Source organism: Oncorhynchus clarkii, chromosome 17 (genome assembly GCF_045791955.1).
Source record: "Oncorhynchus clarkii lewisi isolate Uvic-CL-2024 chromosome 17, UVic_Ocla_1.0, whole genome shotgun sequence".
Classification (NCBI taxonomy): domain Eukaryota; kingdom Metazoa; phylum Chordata; class Actinopteri; order Salmoniformes; family Salmonidae; genus Oncorhynchus; species Oncorhynchus clarkii.
The window spans coordinates 6805484-6832649 of record NC_092163.1 but is presented as its reverse complement, the minus strand read 5'-3'; the positions used below and the strand labels follow the sequence as shown (position 1 = coordinate 6832649).

At 41.7% G+C, this 27166-nt stretch overlaps 1 protein-coding gene across 1 annotated transcript in view; it reads left to right on the top strand.

The window, feature by feature from the left end:
* LOC139370047 (zinc finger protein 850-like) overlaps positions 1 to 26708 on the top strand; it is a 61761-nt gene extending 35053 nt beyond the window's left edge. Inside the window, 3 exon segments of the mRNA XM_071109354.1 lie at positions 10171 to 10773; positions 10776 to 11195; positions 25274 to 26708. Of these exon segments, the coding sequence (XP_070965455.1) occupies positions 10171 to 10773; positions 10776 to 11195; positions 25274 to 26223 (1973 nt within the window). The 3' untranslated portion in view covers positions 26224 to 26708.
* The last annotated feature ends 458 nt before the right edge of the window (positions 26709 to 27166 follow it).

Genomic DNA, 27166 nt, shown 5'->3' with positions numbered 1-27166 from the left:
GACTCTGTACTGGTACCCCCTGTATACAGCCCCCACATTGACTCTGTACTGGTACCCCCTGTATATAACCTCCACATTGACTCTGTACTGTTACCCCCTGTATATAGCCTCCACATTGACTCTGTACTGGTACCCCCTGTATACAGCCTCCACATCGACTCTGTACTGGTATCTCCTGTATACAGCCTCCACATTGACTCTGTACTGGTACCTCCTGAATATAGCCTCCACATTGACTCTCTGCCGGTACCCCCTGTATATAGCCTCCACATTGACTCTGTACTGGTAACCCTTGTATATAGCCTCCACTATGACTCTCTGCATTTACCCCCTGTATATAGCCTCCACATTGACTCTGTACTGGTACCCCCTGTATATAGCCTCCACATTGACTCTGTACTGGTACCCCCTGTATATAGCCTCCACATTGACTCTGTACTGGTACCCCCTGTATATAGCCTCCACACTGACTCTGTACCGGTACCCCATGTATATAGCCTCCACATTGACTCTGTACCGGTACCCCCTGTATACAGCCTCCACATTGACTCTGTACCGGTACCTCCTGTATATAGCCTCCACATTGACTCTGTACTGGTACCCCCTGTATATAGCCTCCACATTGACTCTGTACTGGTACCCCCTGTATATAGCCTCCACACTGACTCTGTACCGGTACCCCATGTATATAGCCTCCACATTGACTCTGTACCGGTACCCCCTGTATACAGCCTCCACATTGACTCTGTACCGGTACCCCATGTATATAACCTCCACATTGACTCTGTACTGGTACCCCCTGTATACAGCCCCCACATTGACTCTGTACTGGTACCTCCTGTATACAGCCCCCACATTGACTCTGTACTGGTACCCCCTGTATATAACCTCCACATTGACTCTGTACTGTTACCCCCTGTATATAGCCTCCACATTGACTCTGTACTGGTACCCCCTGTATACAGCCTCCACATCGACTCTGTACTGGTATCTCCTGTATACAGCCTCCACATTGACTCTGTACTGGTACCTCCTGTATACAGCCCCCACATTGACTCTGTACTGGTACCCCCTGTATATAACCTCCACATTGACTCTGTACTGTTACCCCCTGTATATAGCCTCCACATTTACTCTGTACTGGTACCCCCTGTATACAGCCTCCACATTGACTCTGTACTGGTACCCCCTGTATACAGCCCCCACATTGACTCTGTACTGGTACCCCCTGTATATAACCTCCACATTGACTCTGTACTGGTACCCCCTGTATATAGCCTCCACATTGACTCTGTACCGGTACCCCCTGTATATAGCCTCCACATTGACTCTGTACTGGTACCTCCTGTATATAGCCTCCACATTGACTCTGTACTGGTACCCCCTGTATATAGCCTCCACATTGACTCTGTACTGGTACCTCCTGTATATAGCCTCCACATTGACTCTGTACTGGTACCTCCTGTATATAGCCTCCACATTGACTCTGTACTGGTACCTCCTGTATATAGCCTCCACATTGACTCTGTACTGGTACCTCCTGTATATAGCCTCCACATTGACTCTGTACTGGTACCTCCTGTATATAGCCTCCACATTGACTCTGTACTGGTACCTCCTGTATATAGCCTCCACATTGACTCTGTACTGGTACCCCCTGTATATAGCCTCCACATTGACTCTGTACTGGTACCTCCTGTATATAGCCTCCACATTGACTCTGTACTGGTACCCCCTGTATATAGCCTCCACATTGACTCTGTACTGGTACCCCCTGTATATAGTCTCCACATTGACTCTGTACTGGTACCTCCTGTATATAGCCTCCACATTGACTCTGTACTGGTACCCCCTGTATATAGCCTCCTGTTACGGATACAGGTATCCTGTGTCTGTGTGTGTGTGTATCCTGTGTTCTTTTCTCTCCTTCTCCCCTCACAGGTGAAAATCATCACTCCCCAATCAGTCAACAATCAATCATCAATCAGAAGACCTCCTCCTGTTTCCTACCCTATCACAGTTCCTTTCCCTTGGTTTAAAAACCCCATCAGTTGTTTGCTCTAGAGCTCAATCTCTCTGTAAATTCCATGTATGTAGATCTCTCTGCTTCACTCTCTCTTTGTGTCTTAACCTCTCCTTTTGTTTGAGCACCTCCATAGCACTTTGTCCTGTGAGTATTGTTTTTGGTTATGGTGTTTGTTTGTTTGCTGGTGGGAAAAGGGGGAACCAAGACAAGTTGCCCATGGGCATACACTACCCGTAGGTAAACTTTGTTAAATACACTAGTTAGAACTGGGTGGACCACCCACTATATTTTTGGTTAGTTAGTTAGCTGTTGTTGAAATAGGCTAGTCTAGCTTAGGGGTGTTTTTGAATACTTATTGTTTCTTTCCTTGGGTCCAGCTCAGCCCCTTTTTCCTGCCCCCCCCCCCCCCCCCCCCAATTACCGTGTGTTCATTAATAAACCCTGAGTTTGACGGTAGATTTCAGTAGTTGTGGTTATTTCGTTCTCACTTTTACTTTGTCACAATTATAATTTGCATGAGTTATGTTACGGGTCTCGTTACCATCCCTCTAGACTGTCGGGCCAAAAGGGATTCATAACACCTCCACATTGACTCTGTACTGGTACCTCCTGTATTTAGCCTCCACATTGACTCGGTACTGGTACCCCCTGTATATAGCCTCCACATTGACTCTGTACTGTTACCCCCTGTATATAGCCACCACATTGACTCTGTACTGGTACCTCCTGTATATAGCCTCCACATTGACTCTGTACTGGTACCCCCTGTATATAGTCTCCACATTGACTCGGTACTGGTACCTCCTGTATATAGCCTCCACATTGACTCTGTACTGGTATCTCCTGTATATAGCCTCCACATTGACTCTGTACTGTTACCCCCTGTATTTAGCCTCCACATTGACTCTTTACTGGTACCCCCTGTATTTTGCCTCATTAAATCAAAAATCAAATCAAATGTATTTATATAGCCCTTCGTACATCAGCTGATATCTCAAAGTGCTGTACAGAAACCCAGCCTAAAACCCCAAACAGCAAGCAATGCAGGTGTAGAAGCACGGTGGCTAGGAAAAACTCCCTAGAAAGGCCAAAACCTAGGAAGAAACCTAGAGAGGAACCAGGCTATGTGGGGTGGCCAGTCCTCTTCTGGCTGTGCCGGGTGGAGATTATAACAGAACATGGCCAAGATGTTCAAATGTTCATAAATGACCAGCATGGTCGAATAATAATAAGGCAGAACAGTTGAAACTGGAGCAGCAGCACAGCCAGGTGGACTGGGGACAGCAAGGAGTCATCATGTCAGATAGTCCTGGGGCATGGTCCTAGGGCTCAGGTCCTCCGAGAGAGAGAGAGAGAAGGAGAGAATTAGAGAACGCACACTTAGATTCACACAGGACACCGAATAGGACAGGAGAAGTACTCCAGATATAACAAACTGACCCTAGCCCCCCGACACAAACTACTGCAGCATAAATACTGGAGGCTGAGACAGGAGGGGTCAGGAGACACTGTGGCCCACTCCGAGGACACCCCCGGACAGGGCCAAACAGGAAGGATATTATTGTTTTTTATTGTGTTACTTTTTAAAACTTTTTATTTTGGGAATATTTTCTTAACCCTTATTTTTCTTATCTACGTTGTTGGTTAAGGGCTTGTCAGTAAGCATTTCACGTTACGATCTACACCTGTTGTATTCAGCGCATGTGACAAATAATATTTGATTGTAACTAAATATGAAGTATGTCAGTTTCAATGTTACGGTCTTTGATACAATTATATTTCTGAAACTCAGGCTGTGTGTTTATCTGCGTCATTCCTTGATCATTCCTTGTGGTCCTGTAGCTCAGTTGGTGGAGTATAGTGCTTGTTAAACCAGGGTAGTGGGTTTGATTCCTGGGACCACCCATATGTAATGTGTTTGCACACATGACTGCAAATCCCTTTGGATAAAAGTGTCTGCTAAATTGCAGATGTATCCACTGATTATACCAAACATCTGGAACACCTTCCTAATATGGAGTTGGACCCTCCCCTTTTCCCCTCAGAACAGCCTCAATTCGTCGGGGCATGGACTCTACAAGGTGTTGAAAGCATTCCACAGGGATGCTGGCCCATGTTGACTCCAATGCTTCCCACAATTGTGTCAAGTTGGTTGGGTGTCCTTTGGGTGCAGTGGGGTCTCCTCAGAGGAGGAAGGGGAGAACCATCGTCCTCAGTTATTTTCAGAAAAATAAAAATTGTAAAATATTTAAAAGTGGTCCTTTTTAGATGAAACCATACTAAATATAATCACGTCACCAAATAATTTATTAAAACATACTATTTTGCATCCTCCTCTGGGTACTTTGACTTCAATACAAAACCTTGGAGGATTATGGTTCTCAAGCCCTTCCATAGACTTACACAGTAATTATGACAACTTCCGGAGGACGTCCTCCAACCTATCAGAGCTCTTGCAGCATGAACTGACATGATGTCCAACCAATGAAAGGATCAAAGAATGTATCTAGTACTGAAAGCATAAGCTACAGCTAGCTAGCACTGCAGTGCATAACATGTGGTGAGTAGTTGACTAAAAGAGAGAAAAATACAATAGTTGAACAGTTTTGAACAAATTATTTTATTCCAAAATGAAGGAGAAGCGAGAGAGAGATATTTCGTCATTTATTTTCCACTTTCAGTTTCACTTACTTAGCTAGCAAATGCAGCTATCTAGTTTAGTCTACTCAAACACTTGGCTCAAACAGAGGCATGCTATGTTAGCTAGCTGGCTATGACTATCCAACACAACACTGTAACTTTTCCAAGTCAAGGCAAGCTTTTGGTTTTACTAATTTATTGCCACTAGGACCCGCCAAGGTAAGTGTTAAACTGCTTACTGACTGTACACTGTGACGTTACTGCATGATTGTAGCAGGTTTACTAACGAGTTAGTTCTATTAGCTCTGTTGACTATGATGTTACTTTAGCTAATATGGTGACAACAATGTAAGCTGTGTGTTTCAGTTATGAAATGGTTTGGCTTGGAAAGGTTTTTTCGCCTGGTCACATACAGCTGATGTGTTGTGCATTGAAGTACAGAAACAAAGGGAGAAGGTGATAAGAGGAGAGCACATAGATGCAAGGAATACAACGTGTCTGTAATGAAAGTGAACTGTGTTTATGTGTAACAGTATAATTTTAGACCGTCCCCTCGCCCATACCCGGGCGCGAACCAGGGACCTTCTGCACACATCAACAGTCACCCTCGAAGCATCGTTACCCATCGCTCCACAAAAGCCGCGGCCCTTGCAGAGCAAGGGGAACTACTACTTCAAGGTCTCAGAGCAAGTGACGTCACTGATTGAAACGCTATTTAGCGCCCACGCTAACTAAGCTAGCCGTTTCACATCCGTTACATATGCATGATCAGGGGTGTATTCATTCCGCCGATTCTGTTGACAAACGTTTAAATGGAACAAAACGGGGATAAACATACCTGAATTTGTCCAGTGATATCTCTATTTCAGCTAGATGCAGGCGAGAGTGTGCAAGGCAGTATTGAATGTGTCACTGTCTGTTAACCTGTCTCCCCCCTTCATCTACACGGATTGAAGTGGATTTAACTAGTGACATCAGTAAGGGATCACAGCTTTAGCCTGGATTCACCTGGTCTGTCTAAGTCATGGAAGGAGCAGCTGTTCTTAATGTTTTGTCTACCCAGTGTAAAGCACTACAGATAATCAAGTGCTATTTGCATGTGATGCATTTGTTCTGTTGTTTACAGGATGATTTGTATCTTATAGAGCGTGGCTTTAAGGGAATAGTATGGTCACATGTAGATAAAAAAGAATGTGAAAAATGAACAGAGAAAATGTATATCAACACACTACCTATTCATAGAAGTATTTATTAATCATCTACATATTCATATTGAGCTTCTACGTCTGTGTACAGGAACGTATTATTTGGAAGAGAAAATGCATCAGCTTATTGTTAAATAATTATGACGTTCTTTCCAATACAAAAAGTGTAGTAACTATTGTTTCCAAACTGCGTTACCCACTCCAGTCAGCAGATGGCGACGAGGGTCTTTCAGTTGACTCTTCTTGCGTGACGTATAATGGACTGGACGGACGCTTCTTCAGGAACAACAAGGCGCCAACTCTTTCAACCTCGTCGGTAGCTTGCTAGCCAACATAAAACTGAAAGAATGACGTTTTAGACCATGTTAATGTACATTAGCTAATCTCAGTGTTTTAAACAAGTTTCGGTTGACGTATCAACTGGTTCAATTTGCAAACGTGTTAAATATTGATACTGAGCCTAGCACTAGGCTAGACGCTAATGCTAGCTAGCTAGATAACATCCCTGACCATGAGCTCACTAAACTACTCCTCCCTTGCTAATGAAGAGGTGGTCAGCTGTATGGAGAAAGAATCTTTCAGAATGAAAAAGGAGGAAGAGGAGGCTGTTATAGTGAAAGAAGAGAAAGAACCGTTTAGAGAGGAAGATGATGCTATCTCAATAAAGGTGAAGAAGGAAGACGTTTTGGCAGTGAAAGAGGAAGAGACAGAATATCAGATTAACACCAGTGAGTACTGTCTTCAACAGGGACACAAACTATGCCGTTGTTGAACTAATGTGTGGTTTTAAAGTGGCATTCTACTGAAGTTCTACACTTGAATATGTTGTTCAGTACTGTAGGAATTGTTAAAGGGTCGATCTGCAATTGGTACATATATTTTAGGGACTTTTCAATTAGATGTATTGAATTCTCCATGTGGCCTATATTAAAGTTCCCCTCATCTAGTATAACAGGCTTTTAAAATTCTATATTGGTGCATATTTTCTACTTAAAATAACAAAGGCCACCCATTTTGTGGAACGACCCTTTTACATTTGCATCACAAACACTATTTTAGGAAATCATGATGAAAGTGGCCATTTTAGACATATGCATGCCTCTTGTAACTCTATGATTGCAATAGATGGTCATAAGTTTACCATCTGTTTGATGTCCTCGTTCACACAGGAGAGAGACATGACTATGGTGGATCCTCTGGGGAGCCTCAACATCCTGATGCTGACGAGGAAGAGAAGAGTCTCTCCAGATCAGAACACCAGATGGTACAGCTTTGTCTGGCCTTGCTCTCTCTGGGTCTGGGATGGGTTTCTGTAAAACACTTCATGTCAACAGTGGCATCAGCAGGTCTAGCATACAGCTTGGTCTGGTCTAGCATACAGCTTGGTCTGGTCTAGCATACAGGTTGGTCTGATCTAGCATACAGCTTGATCTCTCTGGGTCTGGGCTGGGTTTCTGTAAATCACTTCATGACAACAGTGACATCAGCATCCATAACGATGTGCGTCCGTGTCCCCTCTTTATGGTTACCAGGACAACGCTAGCCCTTCCACCCTCCCGGAGTCCCTGTATCGTGCCTCTCCTGGTAGCACCTTACTGCTGGGTATGAAGAGGTTGTCTGTGCTGCTGGTGGACTGCAGGAAAACAATGGGGCTGAGTGGAACTGTGAGAGGAGGAGCAGAGAAGAAAGGAGCAGATTTGACACATCAAAGTAAGTGCTGTAGTTTAGTTTGAACAAATACAACAGATCTGTTACCAGGAAGATAGACTGGTATCTGCTACCAGGATAACCAGCAGAGTTCTGTTAGTTGACAGGTATATGGATGTTATGAATATCATAACACTGAGAAAGGATTCTGCCAATGAAAAGAGAGAAACCAAGTGACCATATAAAACCTTGATGAAAGTTAGCTTCGGAGAGAAACCAATTGACCATATAAAACCTTGATGAAAGTTAGCTTCGGAGAGAAGGTTTCAATGATCAAGGTGCTTGTTTTACAAAAACTTTTCCTTAAAACATTATGGATGTTACATTGCCTGTCCCAGTCAACGCCCCTATCTTTACAAGACTGTAGAACAGGCAAACTAAACTCAAGACTTTGGTCATTAATTAACTAGTACTGAAGAAAAACTGTGATCAGGCTGCCTACTCAAGCAAAAGCTTCGAACTGTAACCAGTGCCGGCAACCTTGTTCAGGTTATCAATCAACCTACTAGGGTAGTTACAAACAGTAGAGGATTGAAATCATCAACATGGTTTGATCATATCTTTACTAATGCTGCAGAAATGGGGTTTAAAGCAGCTATGAAAGTTATATACAGTATATCACAAAAGTGAGTACACCCCTCACATTTTTGTAAATATTTAGGTATATCTTTTCATGTGACAACACTGAAGAAATGACACTTTTCTACAATGTAAAGTAGTGAGTGTACAGCTTGTATAACAGTGTACATTTGCTGTCCCCTCAAAATAACTCCACGCACAGCCATTAATGTCTAAACCACTGGCAACAAAAGTGAGTACACCCCTAAGTGAAAATGTCCAAAATGGGCCCAATTAGCCATTTTCCCTCCCCGGTGTCATGTGACTCGTTAGTGTTACAAGGGCTCAGGTGTGACTGGGGAGCAGGTGTGTTAAATTTGGTGTCATCGCTCTCACACTCCCTCATACTGACTGGTCACTGGAAGTTCAACATGGCACCTCATGGCAGAGGTCTCTCTGAGGATCTGAGAAAAATAATTGTTGCTCTACATAAAGATGGCCTGGGCTATAAGAAGATTGCCAAGACCCTGAAACTGAGCTGCAGCACGGTGGCCAAGACCATACAGCGGTTTAACTGGACAGGTTCCACTCAGAACAGGCCTCACCATGGTCGACCAAAGAAGTTGAGTGCACGTGCTCAGCGTCATATCCAGAGGTTGTGTTTGGGAAATAGACATATGAGTGCTGCCAGCATTGCTGCAGAGGTTGAAGGGGTGGTGGGTCAGCCTGTCAGTGCTCAGACCATACGCCGTACACTGCATCAAATTGGTCTGCATGGCTGTCGTGCCAGAAGGAAGCCTCTTCTAAAGATGATGCACAAGAAAGCCCGCAAACAGTTTGCTGAAGACAAGCAGACTAAGGACATGGATTACTGAACCATGTCCTCTGGTCTGATGAGACCAAGAAACTTATTTGGTTCAGATGGTGTCAAGCGTGTGTGGTGGCAACCAGGTGAGGAGTACAAAGACAAGCGTGTCTTGCCTACAGTCAAGCGTGGTGGTGGGAGTGTCATGGTCTGGTGCTGCATGAGTGCTGCCGGTACTGGGGAGCTACAGTTCATTGAGGGAAGCATGAATGCCAAGATGTACTGTGACATACATACAACATGATAACGACCCCAAACACACCTCCAAGACGACCACTGCCTTGCTAAAGAAGCTGAGGGTAAAGGTGATGGACTGGCCAAACATGTCTCTAGACCTAAACCCTATTGAGCATCTGTGGGGCATCCTCAAATGGAAGGTGGAGGAGTGCAAGGTCTCTAACATCCACCAGCTCCGTGATGTCGTCATGGAGGAGTGGAAGAGGACTCCAGTGGCAACCTGTGAAGCTCTGGTGAACTCCATGCCCAAGAGGGTTAAGGCAGTGATGCAGAAAATGATGGTGGGTGGCCACACAAAATATTGACACTTTGGGCCCAATTTGGACATTCTCACTTTTGTTGCCAGCAGTTTAGACATTAATGTGTGTTAAGTTATTTTGAGGGGACAGCAAATTTACACTGTTAAACAAGCTGTACACTCACTAATTTACATTGTTGCAAAGTGTAATTTCTTCAGTGTTGTCACATGAAAAGATATACTCAAATATTTACAAAAATGTGAGGGGTGTAATCACTTTTGTGATATACTGTATTTAGAACCACCTGCTTGATAGGAATCCAGCAACGTCTGTGTCTTGAGTGTCATAGAATTGTCTGTTTTTTGTGTTCTGACTTGTAAAACAGGATGAATAAAATAAGTAATGTAAACATAGCAGTAATTACCAGGAAGCTCTACATTTGTTTTAAAATCACACTAAGATTGTTAAAACTGGCCTCAGGTTATTGAGAGATCTGATTAGGATTTACTCTCGTAGCAAGGTTGTTTTATCATGTGGTTTCATTCAGGTCCCTATTTTTTTTTAAACACTTGTCTTTGGCAGGAGAAAGACCAGACTCAGAGGAACCAGAGCCAGGGACGTCCAAACCAGCAAGACGACACCAGTGCTCCCACTGTGGAAAGGGTTGTAACCGGTTATGGGACGTGAAACAACATGAGAAAATACACACAGGGGAGAAGACTTACCACTGCTCCCAGTGTGGAAAGAGTTTTAACCAGAAAGCACACCTGAAAGCTCATGAGAGAATACACACAGGGGAGAAGCCTTACCACTGCTCCCAGTGTGGAAAGTGTTTCAACCGGCCAGGGCATCTGAAACTGCACGAGAGAATACACACAGGGGAGAAGCCTTATCACTGCTCCCGGTGTGGAAATAGTTTTAACGATTTAGGGAAACTGAAACGACATGAGAGAATACACACATGGAAGAAGCCTTATCACTGCTCCCAGTGTGGAAAGAGTTTTATTGGTTTAGGGAAACTGAAACGACATGAGAGAATACACACAGGGGAGAAGCCTTACCACTGCTCCCAGTGTGGAAAGGGTTTTAATGAGAAATCAAACCTGAAAGTTCACGAGAGAATACACACAGGGGAGAAGCCTTGCCACTGCTCCCAGTGTGGAAAGAGTTTTAACAATTTAGGGAACCTAAAACAACATGAGAGAATACACACAGGGGAGAGGCCTTACCACTGCTCCCAGTGTGGAAAGTGTTTCAACCGGCCAGGGCATCTGAAACTGCACGAGAGAATACACACGGGGAGAAGCCTTATCACTGCTCCCGGTGTGGAAAGAGTTTTATCGGTTTAGGGAAACTGAAACGACATGAGAGAATACACACAGGGAAGAAGCCTTATCACTGCTCCCAGTGTGGAAAGAGTTTTATCGGTTTAGGGAAACTGAAACGACATGAGAGAATACACACAGGGGAGAAGCCTTACCACTGCTCCCAGTGTGGAAAGGGTTTTAATGAGAAATCAAACCTGAAAGTTCACGAGAGAATACACACAGGGGAGAAGCCTTACCACTGCTCCCAGTGTGGAAAGAGTTTTAACAATTTAGGGACCCTGAAACAACATGAGAGAATACACACAGGGGAGAAACCTTATCACTGCTCCCAGTGTGGAAAGAGTTTTAACAATTTAGGGAACCTGAAACATCATGAGAAAATACACACAGGTGAGAAGCCTTTCCACTCCTCCCAGGGTGCAAAGCTTTTGCCCATTTAGGAAGCCTGAGAGAACACATGAGACTGCACACAGAGGAGAATGCTTACAAAAGGCCAGACTGTGAGAAAACATATTACTCATAACAGTCACTTAAACGTCTTTAGAGAATCCACACAGGAGAGAGAAATGACTTCTCTTAGCGTGTATATTGATATTTCACATCACATTGACTTAAAATTCATCAGAGAACACACACAGTGCTCCCGTTGTCTTATATTGTACACTGACAATGTGTTTACCTGTTTTTACCATATTAAATTGTTTCTTCCAATTATTGATAAACATGTACCTGTTAAGAAACTGACTGTTAGAACTGTTAAGGCTCCATGGATTGATGAGGAATTTAAAAACTGTATGGTCATTGGTAAAAATAGGAAAAAGTTTTAACCAGAAAGGACACCTGAACCAACATGGGAAAATACACACAGGGGAGAAGCCTTAACACTGCTTAACACTGCGATTTGGTTGGGTTGTGTATCGGAGGACGCATGACTTTGACCTTCGTCTCTCCCGAGCCCGTACGGGAGTTGTAGCGATGAGACAAGATTGTAGCTACTAACAATTAGATACCACGATATTGGGGAGAAAAGGGGAGGTAAAATTAAACATTTTAAAAATTAAAACACATGAGACTCCACACAGGGGAGAAGCTTTACCACTGCTCCCAGTGTGCAAAGCGTTTGCCCATTTAGGAAGCCTGAAAGAATACATGAGAAGGCTTACAAAATACTCAGACTGTGGGAAAACATATTACTCATCACAGTCACTTCAACGTCATAAGAGAATCCACACAAAAGAGAAGACTTTTTGACTTACTTGTAATATTGATATTTCACATCACATTGACTTAAAATGAATCAGAGAACATACACAGTGCTCCTGTTGTCTTATATTGTTGACTGAGAATGTGTTTACTTGTTTTTACCAGATGAAAGTGAATTGTACAAAGTATACTTAAACATATAGTTGTTTGTTTCTATTAGAAAACATGAATTGAATATGGAGTCTGTCAGTTTGAATATAGAGTAGATCAGATTCCATGTGTTTAAATGGTCCTTTTTTAAACTCTTTGTGTTTATCTGGGTGTGTCATTCCTCCAGCACTACAGATAATACAGTGATATTTGGATGTGATGCATTAGTTCCATTGTTGACATTTGCATTGTTGGCCCACTGATGATTTAATGAAATGAAAATGTTCAGACTCTGTAATGGAAAATGTTAGTTGTTTGTGTGTCCACATAACTGAGTATGTGACTAACCTTGTGAAACTGTCCTATTATTATCTCCTGTTCTTGGGACTATCATTCTGTGTTGCAAACCAATTTGCACCTGTGTCCTTGTATGAATAAAGTCCCGCCCAGGAATAGGAAACTATAAAGATATGTGCTCATCACCCAATGCTTCAGGAATTCAGACTGTCTACACTGCGCTGTGTAACTCTGTTATTCTCTCTGAGCTCAGAAATAAAGAATCTTGGTTTGACTTGGACTCCAGCAGATCCTTATTTTATAATATCCACAACTCTCCCACAGATTGCTGTTTATCATTGTCTCAATGAAGAGTTCCTCTTTCGACTTTCCTGGGGGCATTTACAAACCTCCCACTGGTTCAATAAACGTTGTTACCCGATTGATGAGATTATCATGGGTGAGAGCAATTATTTTATTTGTCAAATGGCAACCAAGCATCGGTCATCATGTCACCAGAATAAGACCCTCAAAGTGTATTGGAATGGAGCATCAAGCTCATCACATGTAGTTTCACCACCCTGTGAAGTTCATAACTTATTTCATCTGTAGCCTAATAAACTACATGGGTTTCCGAATCGTAGTGGGGGAACCACACAAGATATCATCAAGTGACTCCAAGTTAACTAAGATGTGATGGTTGTTATATAAATTTTTGCGCATCAAAGAGTTTCCACAGCCATTTCTCGCTTAAACATTTTTACTGACACAAAAAGACAAACAAATTGTCAAACGAAGTAACAAAATGTCACCATTTATAAAAGTGTTCAGGCATATCCTGTTTCCATCAGCCCGGTCATTACTTTTGAAATGGTTGGATCAATATCCACCTTCATGATGTGGATGAAGCCTGATTTGGAATGTCTGAGTAGTTCTATCTGATGTCATAATACACCCCTCTGATTGTGATACATTTGCTCCATTGTTTCCATGTCAGTTGGTTTCCCACTCTGATGGTTTATATCTGACAGAGGGGCTTTAAAGGAATAGTATGGTGACATCTTAGTGGGGCTTGAAATAAATAGGATTATTCATCATAAACTCCTATAGCAACAATACACTGCAGCTTTGACATCAAGAAGAGAATGGGCTGATGGGTGGTGGTGCTACTCTATAGGTAAGGCTGTTCAATATGAATGTTCAATACACACAATAGGTTGACTAGGGAGGTGATGTACCACAGTCAAAGTCCTGCCATAAGAGCTAAGAGACTAATATTTGTGGTTAGGTTGATCAGTAGCCAGTTATTCTCAAACCAGTTACAAAAAAAATTGACTTCTTTTTAAATTGTATATCTTAGTTGTTCCATAGAAAGTATCTGTGAGGGGGAAAATTGTGTTTATACGCTAACATCCAAGCTAAAATCGACTTATAGAATTTGACCAATTTTACTAGGATTTTATCAACATCGAAATGACATCAAAGCAAAAAATTCTAAACCACTACCAGAGTCAAATAAATACTAAGGGCATGACATTCCAAATACTGTTCTGGTTCATAATATACTTCAGATTCCAATTTATTTTAAAAGTATTATTTAGAGTATTGAAATCTAAAAGACCTCCTTGTTCTTGGGTATTAGTGAGAATATCTTTCCGTAGATAGTGCGCGCTAAGTGGCGTTTCGATTGGTGACGTCACTTGCTCTGACACCTTGAAGTAGTGGTTCCCCTTGAAGTAGTGGTTCCCGCTTTTGTGGAGCGATGGGTAACGATGTTTCGTGGGTGACTGATGTTGATGCGTGCAGAGGGTCCCTGGTTCGCGCCCGGGTATGGGCGAGGGGACAGATTAAAGTTATACATACTGTTACACAGTATCAATGTAACACATTTGCTAATTTAACAAGCAAATTACGTTTAAATGAACCAGTAGATAGCGTTTTGAATATAATTATGTTTACCTAAGAGTAAATACACAAGATTGGTCTAAAGAGCTTCAATGTTTTGGTTTTAGGTTTGCTCGCAAAGCACAGCGTGTTTCAATCAGAAGCCTTTTGTCGCTGTTGAAGAAGTCCTCCTGTCACGTCCACTAGATTATACGTCACGCAAGTAGCATCACCTGAAAAACTCATATCGCCATCTGCTGACTGGAGGGGGTAACGCAGTTTGGAAAAAAATGATTTACAATGTTCAGTCTGGCAAACAATGTCATAAGAAGTCATTACATTTTTGTTCTGACTTGCGCTGCAAACTGTGGGACCTTATATAGACAGGTGTGTGCCTTTCCAAATCATGTCCAATCAATTTAATTTACCACAGGTGGACTCCAATCAAGTTGTAGAAACATCTCAAGGATGATCAATGGAAACAAGATGCACCTAAGCTCAATTTAAATTCTAAATCTAAATTTAAATAGCAAAGGGTCTGAATACTTATGTAAATCAGTTATTTTTGTTTAAAAATACATACAGTGCCTTGCGAAAGTATTTGGCCCCCTTGAACTTTGCGACCTTTTGCCACATTTCAGGCTTCAAACATAAAGATATAAAACTGTATTTTTTTGTGAAGAATCAACAACAAGTGGGACACAATCATGAAGTGGAACGACATTTATTGGATATTTCAAACTTTTTTAACAAATCAAAAACTGAAAAATTGGGCGTGCAAAATTATTCAGGCCCCTTAAGTTAATACTTTGTAGCGCCACCTTTTGCTGCGATTACAGCTGTAAGTCGCTTGGGGTATGTCTCTATCAGTTTTGCACATCGAGAGATGCAAAACAGCTCGAGCTCAGTGAGGTTGGAAGGAGAGCATTTGTGAACAGCAGTTTTCAGTTCTTTCCACAGATTCTCGATTGGATTCAGGTCTGGACTTTGACTTGGCCATTCTAACACCTGGATATGTTTATTTTTGGAGATTTTCATTGTACTGATTCCATGGCACATGGTTTATGAATTGACACGCAAAATGACGCCGGATTCAAAGCTTCAATTATTATACAAAATGCTTGCAACCAATATAATGTTGACTCTGTACTGGTACCTCCTGTATATAGCCTCCACATTGACTCTGTACTGGTACCTCCTGTATATAGCCTCCACATTGACTCTGTACTGGTACCTCCTGTATATAGCCTCCACATTGACTCTATACTGGTACCCCCTGTATATAGCCTCCACATTGACTCTGTACTGGTACCCCCTGTACATAGCCTCCACATTAACTCTGTACTGGTACCCCCTGTATATAGCCTCCACATTGACTCTGTACTGGTACCCCCTGTATATAGCCTCCACATTGAGTGGAGTGGTTCTCAATCAGAGGCAGAAATACGGAACCGTTCGGTATTTTATCTAAAGGGTGGCATCCCTAAGTTTAAATATACTTGTTACATTGCACAACCTTCAATGTTATGTCATAATTACTTAATGTCCTGGCAAATTAGTTTGCAATGAGCCAGGCTGCCCAAACTGTTGCATCTACACTGACTCTCCGTGCAATGAACACAAGAGAAGTGACACAATTTCACCTGGTTAATATTGCCTGCTAACCTGGATTGCTTTTAGCTAAATATGCAGGTTTAAAAATATATAGTTCTGTGTATTTATTTTAAGAAAGGCATTGGTGTTATGGTTAGGTACACATTGGAGCAACGATACGCACCGCATCGACAGGACATGCTAGATAAACTAGTAATATCATCACCCATAACTAGTGATTATGATTGATTGATTGTTTTTATAAGAAGTTTAATGCTAGCTAGCAACTTCTACTACATTCGTGTAATAGGCAGGATCCTCGTGGAGTGTAATGAGGCAGGTGGTTAGAGCGCTGGACGAGTTAACTGTAAGGTTGCAAGTTTGGATCCCCCGAGCTGACAAGGTGAAATTCTAGCGTTCTACCCCTGGACAAGGCAGTTAACCCACCGTTCCTAGGCCGTCATTGAAAATAAGAATGTGTTCTTAAGTGACTTGCCTAGTTAAATAAAGATTAAATAAAGGTGTAAAAAAAATTACATTTTGTATACATTTTTTATACAAACTTGAAATCGGCCCTAATTAATCGGTCTACGTCTAATATGAAGTATGTCAGTTTCAATGTTACGGTCTAATGATTTAATTATATTTCTGAAACTCAGGCTGTGTGTGTTTATCTGCGTCATTCCTTGATCATTCCTTGTGGTCCTGTAGCTCAGTTGGTGGAGTATAGTGCTTGTTAAACCAGGGTAGTGGGTTTGATTCCTGGGACCATCCATATGTTAATTGTTTGCAAACATGACTGCAAATCCCTTTAGATACAAGTGTCTGCTAAATGGCAGATATATCCACTGATTATACCAAACATTTCGAACACCTTCCTAATATGAAGTTGGACCCTCCTCTTTCTCCCTCAGATTAGCCTCAATTCGTCGGGGCATGGACTCTACAAGGTGTCGAAAGCTTTCCACAGGGATGCTGGCCCATGTTGACTCCAATGCTTCCCACACAAGTTGGCTGGATGTCCTTTGGGTGCAGGGGAGGCTCCTCAGAGGAGGAAGGGGAGGCTCCTCAGAGGAGGAAGGGGACGCTCCTGAGAGGAGGAAGGGGAGGCTCCTCAGAGGAGGAAGTGGAGGCTCCTGAGAGGAGGAAGGGGAGGACCCTCCTCAGTGATTTTCATAAAAATAAAAATGATAAAACATGTAAAAAAGTTTAATCCTTTTTAGATATTAGAAATTACGGTACGTTCTTTCCAATACAAAAGTGTAGTGTAGTGTATTGTTTCCAAACTGCGTTACCCACTCCAGACGGCAGATGGCGATGAGCGTCTTTCAGGTGATGATTCTTCCGTGACGTATAATGGACTGGACGGACGCTTCTTCAGGAACAACAACGCGGCTACTCTTTCAACCACCTCGGTAGCTTGCTAAGCCAACATAAAAGTGAAAGATTGACGATTTAGACCATCTTAATGTACATTATCTAATCTCAGTGTTTTAAACACAGTTCTGTTGACGTATTAACTGGTTAACTGTAACCTAATTTGCAAACTTGTTGAAGATTGATGCTGAGCCTAGCACTAGGCTATTCGCTAATGCTAACGAGCTAGCTAACATCCCTGACCATGAGTTCATTAAAGTACCCATCCCCTGCTATAGAAGAGGAGGTCTGCTGTTTGCAGAAAGAAGCTCTGGCAATGAACATTGAAGAAGAGGTTACAGTGAAAGAAGAGAAAGAACCTTTTAGAATGAAAAAGGAGGAAGAGGAGGCTGTTATAGTGAAGGAAGAAGATGCTGTTATAGTGAAAGAACATTTCAGAATGAAAAAGGAGGAAGAGGAGGCTGTTATAGTGAAGGAAGAAGATGCTGTTATAGTGAAAGAACATTTCAGAATGAAAAAGGAGGAAGAGGAGGCTGTTATAGTGATAGAAGAGAATGAACCTTTTAGAGAGGAAGAGGATGCTGTTTCAATAAAGGTGAAGGAGGAAGACGTTTTGGGAGTGAAAGAGGAGGAGACAGAATATCCGATTACCATCAGTGAGTACTGTCTTAAAAACAGGGGCACAAACTATGCAGTTGTTGAACTAATGTGTGGTTTTAAAGGGGCATTCTACTGAAGTTCTACACTTGAATATGTTGTTCAGTACTGTAGGAATTGTTAAAGGTGCAATCCGCCATTGGTTCATATATTTTAGGGACTTTTCAATTAGATGTATTGAATTCTCCATGTTGTCTATATTGAAGTTCCCCTCATCTAGTATAACAGGCTTTTAAAATTCAATATTGAAGCATATGTTCTACTTAAAATATCAAAGGGAGTTTACTACTCATTTTGATGTTCTCGTTCACACAGGAGAGAGACATGACTATGGTGGATCCTCTGGGGAGCCTCAACAACATCCTGATGCTGACGAGGCAGAGAAGAGTCTCTCCAGATCAGAACACCAGATGGTACAGCTTGGTCTGGTCTAGCATACAGCTTGGTTTGGTCTAGCATACAGCTTGATCTGGTCTAGCATACAGCTTGGTCTGGTCTAGCATACAGCTTGCTCTATCTGGGTCTGGGCTGGGTTTCTGTAAAGCACATAATGACATGTGTCTGTGTCCCCTCTTTATGGTTACTAGGACAATGCTAGCCCTTCCTCCCTCCCGGAGTCCCCGCGTCGTGCCTCTCCCGGTAGCACCTTACTGCTGGGTATGAAGAGGTTGTCTGTGCTGCTGGTGGACTGCAGGAAAACAACAGGGCTGAGTGGAACTGTGAGAGGAGGAGAAGAGAAGAAAGGATCAGATTTGACTCATCAAAGTAAGTGCTGTAGTTTAGTTTGAACAAATACAATAGATCTGCCCACCGGTATCTGTTACCAGGATAACCAGCAGAGTTCTGTTAGTTGACAGGAAGATAGACTGGTGGATATGGATGTTATGAATATCATAACACTGAAAAAGGATTCTGCCAATGAACAGAGAGAAACCAATAGACCATATAAAACCTTGATGAAAGTCAGCTTTGGAGAGAAAGTTTCTAGATGATCCAATGTAAGGTGCTTGTTTTACAAAAACTTTTCCTTAAAACATTATGGATGTTACATTGCCTGTCGCAGTCAACGCCCCTATCTTTAAAAGACTGTAGAACAGGCAAACTAAACTCAAGACTTTGGTCATTAATTAACTAATACTGGAGGAAAACTGTGATCAGGCTGCCCACTCAAACGAAAGCTTCAAACTGTAACCAGTGCCGGCAACCTTGTTCAGGTTATCAATCAACCTACCAGGGTAGTGACAAACAGTAGAGGAATGAAATCATCAACATGGTTTGATCATATCTTTACTAATGCTGCAGAAATGGGTTTTAAAGCAGTATCCAGATCCATCAGATGTAGTGATCACAATATAGTAGCCATGTCTAGGAAAACCACCGTTCCAAAGGCTGGGACTAATATTGTGTACCGTAATTTCCGGACTATAAGCCGCTACTTTATTCCCAACCTTTGAACCTCGCGGTTTATACAATGACGCAGCTAATTTATGGATTTTTCCCGCTTTCACAAGATTCATGCCGCCAAAAAACTGAGCACCGTCACATAATGTGACGTAAATCGAGCGCGCTCAAACTTCCCATCATTCTGATTACGGTAGTAATTTTTGTCACCCTCATCATGGCAAAGACACGGAGAAATGCATATGATGCAGCTTTCAAGTTGAAGGCGATCGATCTGGCTGTTGGAAAAGGAAATAGAGCTGCTGCACGGGAGCTCGGCCTTAATGAGTCGATGATAAGACGTTGGAAACAGCAGCGTGAGGAACTGCTCAAAAAGACAACAAAAGCTTTCAGAGGGAAGAAAAGCAGATGGCCCAAAGTATTTGCAGCCACTCGACATCAGTGTAAATCATGCATTTAAGGTGGCGCTCCTTGTTCAGTGGGAGGCTTGGATGACAAGTGGGGAGAAATCCTTCACTAAAATGGGCCGCATGCGAAGAGCAACTTATGGTCAAGTCTGCCAGTGGGTCCTGACAGCGTGGAGCATTGTCAAAAAAATCCACTATCATCAACGGGTTTCGAAAGGCTGGACTGCTGCGTGTTGAAGGGGCAGCATGAGCTCAGCGGAGTATTTGCCTCCGGATGAAAGTGACGAGAGCGACAATGAAAACGATCCAACATCGGATGAAGAAATTCTGAGGCTATTCATCTCCGACACCGAAGGAGATGACTTCAGTGGTTTCAGTGCACAGGAGGAGGAAGATCGTGACCAAGTTCATTTGTTTCAATGTACCGGTAAGCACCTGCAGCTTATAGACATGTGCGGCTTATTTATGTACAAAATACAGATTTTTTAATAATTCAGTGGGTGCGGTTTATATTCAAGTGCGCTTAATAGTCCAGCAATTACGGTATAAGAGGTCATGCATTTTTTGGTAGTGATTCCTATGTTGTTGATGTAAATAATATTTGTTGGTCCGTGGTGTGTAATGATGAGCAACCAGACACTGCCCTTGACACGTTTGAAACTGCTTATACCAGCTACTAATAAGCAGCACCCATTAACAAAATGACTGTAAAAATTGTTAAATCCACGTGGATTGATGAGGAATTTACAAATGGTATGATGAAGAGGGAGGCAAAAGAGATGGCATATAGGTCTGGCTGAATAACTGATTGGCAAACCTATTGCAAATTGAGACATCATTTGACTAAACTGAATAAAAAGAAGAAAGTACACAATGAAACAAAGATAAATGACATGAAGAATGATAGTAAAAAGCTTTGGAGCATCTTCAATGAAATTTTGCGCAAATAAAATCTACAATGACAAGTCACTGGTGTCTGACAACGTGGATGGAAAATTGAGGATAATAGCGGCCGATATTGCCATTCCTATTTGCCTTGTCTTTATTTTAAGCCTACTAGAAAGTGTGTGCCCTCAGGCCTGGAGGGAAGCTAAAGTCATTCCACTACCCAAGAATAGTAAAGCTCCCTTTACTGGCTTAAATAGCTGACCAATCAGCCTGTTACCAACCCTTACAATTTTGGGAAAAAAATATTTGACCAGATACAATGCTGTTTTACATTAAACAAATATAGACTTTTAGCTTATAGGGAAGTTCATTCAACAAGCACAGCACTTGCAAATGACTGTTTGGCTGAGCGAAATTGATGATAAAAATGGCTTTACACCCCCTGCTATATTGTGGATAAAGAGTTTTTCTTTTAAAATGTAACCTTTATTTAACTAGGCAAGTCAGTTAAGAACAAATTATTATTTTCAATTATTTTTTTCAATTATTTTTTTCAATTACGACAGAGTTTTTTACCTTGTCAACTCGGGGATTCGATCCAGCAATCTTTCGGTTACTGGCCTAAATCTCCAACCACTAGGCTACCTGCCGCCCCAGAGCTACAAAATCAAGTTTGAATCAGGAATTCCCCAGGGCAGCTGTTTGGCACCTACTTTTTTCAATCTTTACCAACAACATGCCAATGACATTTGAGTAAAGCCAGTGAGTCTATGTATGCGGATGACTCAACACTGTACACGTCAGCTACTACAGCGACTGAAATGACTGCAACACTTAACATAGACCTGCAGTTAGTTTCAGAATGGGTGGCAAGGAATAAGTTAGTCCTAAATATTTCTGATCACCTTAAGTTACATGGCCTACTACGCTAATTCTGTAGCGGTATTGTTAGAGGGGGGTAAATATGAAGATTTTGTTGGTGCGCCAGGCAGGTATTAACCCTAGTTATTGAAGTTAGTTATTACCTATTATAACATTATTATTAATATTAATAAAACCGAAAGGATGAGAGTATAATATATAGAGTAGCGCTTCCAGACACATTCTAAACATGATGGAGACTTAAAGGAGGACTGTAACAGCTAATGATGAAGCATTGTGGAGTCTTAAAGGAGGACTGTAGCATCTAATGATGAAACATTATGGAGTCTTAAAGGAGGACTGTAGCATCTAATGATGAAACATTATGGAGTCTTAAAGGAGGACTGTAGCATCTAATTATGAAACATTATGGAGTCTTAAAGGAGGACTGTAGCATCATGAGGTAATCACCGGGAATTAATTTCAATTAACATGTATGCCTTTTTAGAAGTTAAGTTGTGGAATTTCATTCCTTATAACCTGTTTGGGATAGGGGGCAGTATTTTCACGTCCGGATGAAAAGCGTTCCCAAAGTAAACTACCTGCTACCTGCCCAGAAGCTAGGATATTCATAGAATTGGTAGGTTTGGATAGAAAACACTCTAAAGTTTCTAAAACTGTTAAAATAATGTCTGTGCGTATAACATAACTTATTTGGCAGGTGAAACCCCGAGGACAAACCATCCAGGAGGAATTTGTTGTTGTTGAGGTGACTCTGTTTTCAAATGGTTTTCTGTGGCACTTGGTTGCAGTTCCTATTGCTTCCACTAGTTGTCAACAGTCTTTAGAAATTGGTTGATGTTTTTCGGTAGAGAAATGAAGAAGTTCGGTTATTCAGAACGAGGGTCCAGCCTAGTGCTCTCTAATGTTTTGATGCGCGCTCCAGGTCACGCACTTCATGTTGTTTTTATCCGGTATTGAACACAGTTTATCCCATCTTAAATTTTCTCTATTATTTACGTTTTAAAATACCTAAAGTTGGATTAGGAAAGTTGTTTGAAATGTTTGGACAGCATTTACAGGTATCGTATTAGATGTTTTGTAGTCATGCTGGGCGAGTTGGAACCAGTGTTTTTTTTAAATCAAACGCGCCAAATAAATGGACATTTTGGAGATATAACAACGGAATTAATCGAACAAAAGGACCATTTGTGATGTTTATGGGACATATTGGAGTGCCAACAGAAGAAGCTCTTCAAAGGTAAGGCACAAATTATATTGTTATTTCTGAGGTTTGTGTCGCGCCTGGCGGGTTGAAATATGATTGTCGTGTGTTTGTTTGATGGGGTAGTGTCCTCAGATAATCGCATGGTTTGCTTTTGCCGTAAAGCCTTTTTGAAATCTGACATGGTGGCTAGATTAACAAGAAGTTAAGCTTTGCTCTTGTGAATGCATGAAAGTTAAATATTTCTAATAAATAAAAAAAATACTTTGCACTCTGCAATTTCACCGGATGTTGTCAACGTTCCGCTAGCGGAATCCCTAGCCAAACAGGTGTCAACGGACAAAAAATCTTAATATGAAATATTCATATTCATGAAATCACAAGTGAAATATAGTGAAACACAGCTTAGCCTTTTGTTAATCACCCTGTCATCTCAGATTTTGAAATTATGCTTTATAGCCAAAGCAAGACAAGCATTTGTGTAAGTTTATCGATAGCCAGGCATAGCATTATGTCCAGCTAGCAGCAGGGAGCTTGGTCACGAAAATCAGAAAAGCAATCAAATTAAATCGTTTACCTTTGATGAGCTTCGGATGTTTTCACCCACGAGACTCCCAGTTAGACAGCAAATGTTAATTTTGTTCCATAAAGATGATTTATTATAGCCAAAATACCTCAGTTTTGTTGAGAAATCCACCGGAAGTTGCGGTCATGACAACGCCGAAAAAAACTCAAAATTTGATCCATAATATCGACAGAAACATGGCAAACCTTTTTTTATAATCAATCCTCTAGGTGTTTTTCAAATATCTATTCGATAATATATCAACCGGGACAATTGGCTTTTCACTAGGAGCGAGAGGCACAATGGCCGCCTTTGTCTATTACGCACAAATCACTCTGAGAGCCACCACCTGACCACTGACGCAATGTTGTCGTTCACGCTCATTTTTCAAAATAAAAGCCTGAAACTATGTCTAGTGACTGAAGACACATTAGGGAAGCCATATAAAAAGGAATCTGGTTGATATCCCTTTCAATGGTAAATAGGGATGCATAGGAATGCAGAGGCTTCAAAATAAGAGTCACTTCCTGATTGGATTTTTCTCAGGCTTTCGCCTGCAATATCAGTTCTGTTATATTCACAGACAATATTTTTACAGTTTTGGAAACTTTATAGTGTTTTCTATCCTAAGCTGTCAATTATATGCATATTCTAGCACCTGGTCCTGAGAAATAGCCCGTTTACTTTGGGAACGTTATTTTTCCATAAATTAAAATAGTGCCCCCTAGTTTCAAGAGTTAATGTGCCATAACAGGTTTTAATGTGTTTGAGCCAATCAGTTGTGTTGTGACAAGGTATGGGGGTATACAGAAGATAGCCCTATTGGGTAAAAGGTGAAGTCCATATTATGTCAAGAACAGCTCAAATAAGCAAAGAGAAGCAACAGTCCATCATTACTTTAAGGACCACCACAAGAATGGAAGACCCAGAGTTACTTCTGATGCATAAGTTCATTAGAGTTACCAGACTTAGAAATTGCAACCCAAATAAATGCTTCACAAAGTTCAAGCAAGAGACACATCTCAACATCATCGGTTCAGAGGAGACTGCGTGAATCAGGCCTTCATGGTCGAATTGCTGCAAGGAAACCACTACTAAAGGACACCAATAAGAAGAAGAGACTTGCTTGGGCCAAGAAACACGAGCAATGGACATTAGACCGGTGGATATCTGTCCTTGGGTCTGATGAGTCCAAATTTGAGATTTTTGGATCCGAGCGTCATGTCTTTGTGAGACGAGGAGTAGATGAACAGATTATCTCCGCATGTGTGGTTCCCACCGTGAAGCATGGAGGAGGAGATGTGATGGTGTGCGGGTGCTTTGCTATTGACAATGTCAGTGATTTATTTATTCAAGTCACACTTAACCAGCATGACGGTATCAGCGATAATCAAAATGTTGAACATCTGTGAATGTCTAAATAAGAAATTGGTCCATTTAAACAGCAATGTGTCGAACCCTTTCAACAACGGGGAGATGTTACTGATGTGCTTTGTATCTGTGACGTAAAAACAAGTTTTGGATTTCCACACAAAATGACTTCTTTAGTTATTTGATGTTTAAGGAAGTGTGTAGGTCACATTCTGTATCATACAGCTATGAAAGTTATATATTTAGAACCACCTGTTCAATTGGAATCCAGCGACGTCTGTGTCTTCAGTGTCCTACAACTGTCTAGGTTTTTGTGTTCTGACTTGTAAAATAGGATGAATGAAATAAGTTTGTAATAAGATTGTTAAAACTGGCCTCAGGTTATTGAGAGATCTGATTTAGGATTTACCTTCGTAGCAAGGTTGTTTTATCATGTGGTTTCATCTGGGTCTCTATTTAAAAATAACACTGTCTTTGGCAGGAGAAAGACCAGACTCAGAGGAACCAGAGCCAGGGACGTCCAAACCAGCAAGACGACACCAGTGCTCCCACTGTGGAAAGAGTTTTAACCAGAAAGCACACCTGAAAGCTCATGAGAGAATACACACAGGGGAGAAGCCTTACCACTGCTCCCAGTGTGGACAGTGTTTCAACCAAAAAGCACACCTGAAACAACACCAGATAATACACACAGGGGAGAAGCCTTACCACTGCTCCCAGTGTGGAAAGTGTTTCAAACGGCCTTTTCATCTGAAACAGCATGAGAGAATACACACAGGAGAGAAGCCTTGCCACTGCTCCCAATGTGGAAAGGGTTGTAACGGGTTATGGGACCTGAAACAACATGAGATAATACACACAGGGGAGAAGCCTTACCACTGCTCCCAATGTGGAAAGGGATGTAACGGGTTATGGGGTCTGAAACAACATGAGATAATACACACAGGGGAGAAGCCTTACCACTGCTCCCAGTGTGGAAAGTGTTTCAACCATTCAGGGGAGCTGAAACGACATGAGAGAGTACACACAGGAGAGAAGCCTTACCACTGCTCCCAGTGTGGAAAGTGTTTCAACCATTCAGGGGAGCTGAAACGACATGAGAGAGTACACACAGGAGAGAAGCCATACCATTGCTCCCAGTGTGGAAGGAGTTTTACCGGTTTAGGGACCCTGAGACACCATGAGAGAATACACACAGGAGAGAAGCCTTACCACTGCTCCCAATGTGGAAAGCGCTTCAACCATTTGGGGGAGCTGAAACAGCATGAGAGAATACACACAGGGGAAAAGCCTTTCCACTGCTCCCAGTGTGGAAAGTGTTTCGGCCTTTCAGGGACACTGAAACGACATGAGAGAATACACACAGGAGAGAAGCCTTACTACTGCTCCCAATGTGGACAGGGTTGTAGTGCGTTATGGCACCTGAAACAACACGAGAGAACACACACGGGGGAGAAGCTTTACCACTGCTCCCAGTGTGGAAAGTGTTTCAGCCAATCAGGGACGTTGAAACGACATGAGAGAATACACACAGGGCAGAAGCCTTACCACTCCTCCTAGGGTGCAAAGCTTTTGCCCATTTAGGAAGCCTGAAAGAACACATTAAACTGCACACAGAGGAGAAGACTTAGAAAAGCTCAGACTGTGGGAAAACATATTACTCATAACAATCACTTAAACGTCATATGAGAATCCACACAGGAGAGAGAAATTACTTCTCTTAGCGTGTATATTGATATTTCACATCACATTGGCTTAAAATTTATCAGAGAACATACACAGTGCTCCCGTTGTCTTATATTGTTGACTGACAATGTGTTTACCTGTCTTTACCATATGAAATTAAATGGTACAGGGTATACTCAAACATATATTTGACCTACAAAACTAAGGAGATGATACCATCGCTCTGTACCATCACTCATTCATATATCTTTATGTACATATTCTTTATCCCCTTACACTTGTGTCTATAATTAAGGTAGTAGTTTTGGAATTGTTAGCTAGATTACTTGTTGGTTATTACTGCATTGTCGGAACTAGAAGCACAAGCATTTCGCTACACTCGCATTAACATCTGCTAACCATGTGTATGTGACAAATAAAATTGATCAACCAGATTGATTCACAGTCAGTGTTGTTGAGCAGAGAATCAACCAGAGAATCAACCAGAGAATCAACCAGATTGATTCACAGTCAGTGTTGTTGAGCAGAGAATCAACCAGAGAATCAACCAGAGAATCAACCAGATTGATTCACAGTCAGTGTTGTTGAGCAGAGAATCAACCAGAGAATCAACCAGGTTGTTGAAGTTATTCAGGTACATAATACATTTGTTTAATTCTGTTTTATTCAATTAGAATAATTTACTCTGAATGAGAACGATCACATCTGTGAGCTTTATGCATTATAACATCGATTGACTAAATGATGACGTTGACAGATTTGTAGTAAAACCAGGGTTGGAGTCAAATCCATTTCATTTCCAGTCAATTCAGAAAGT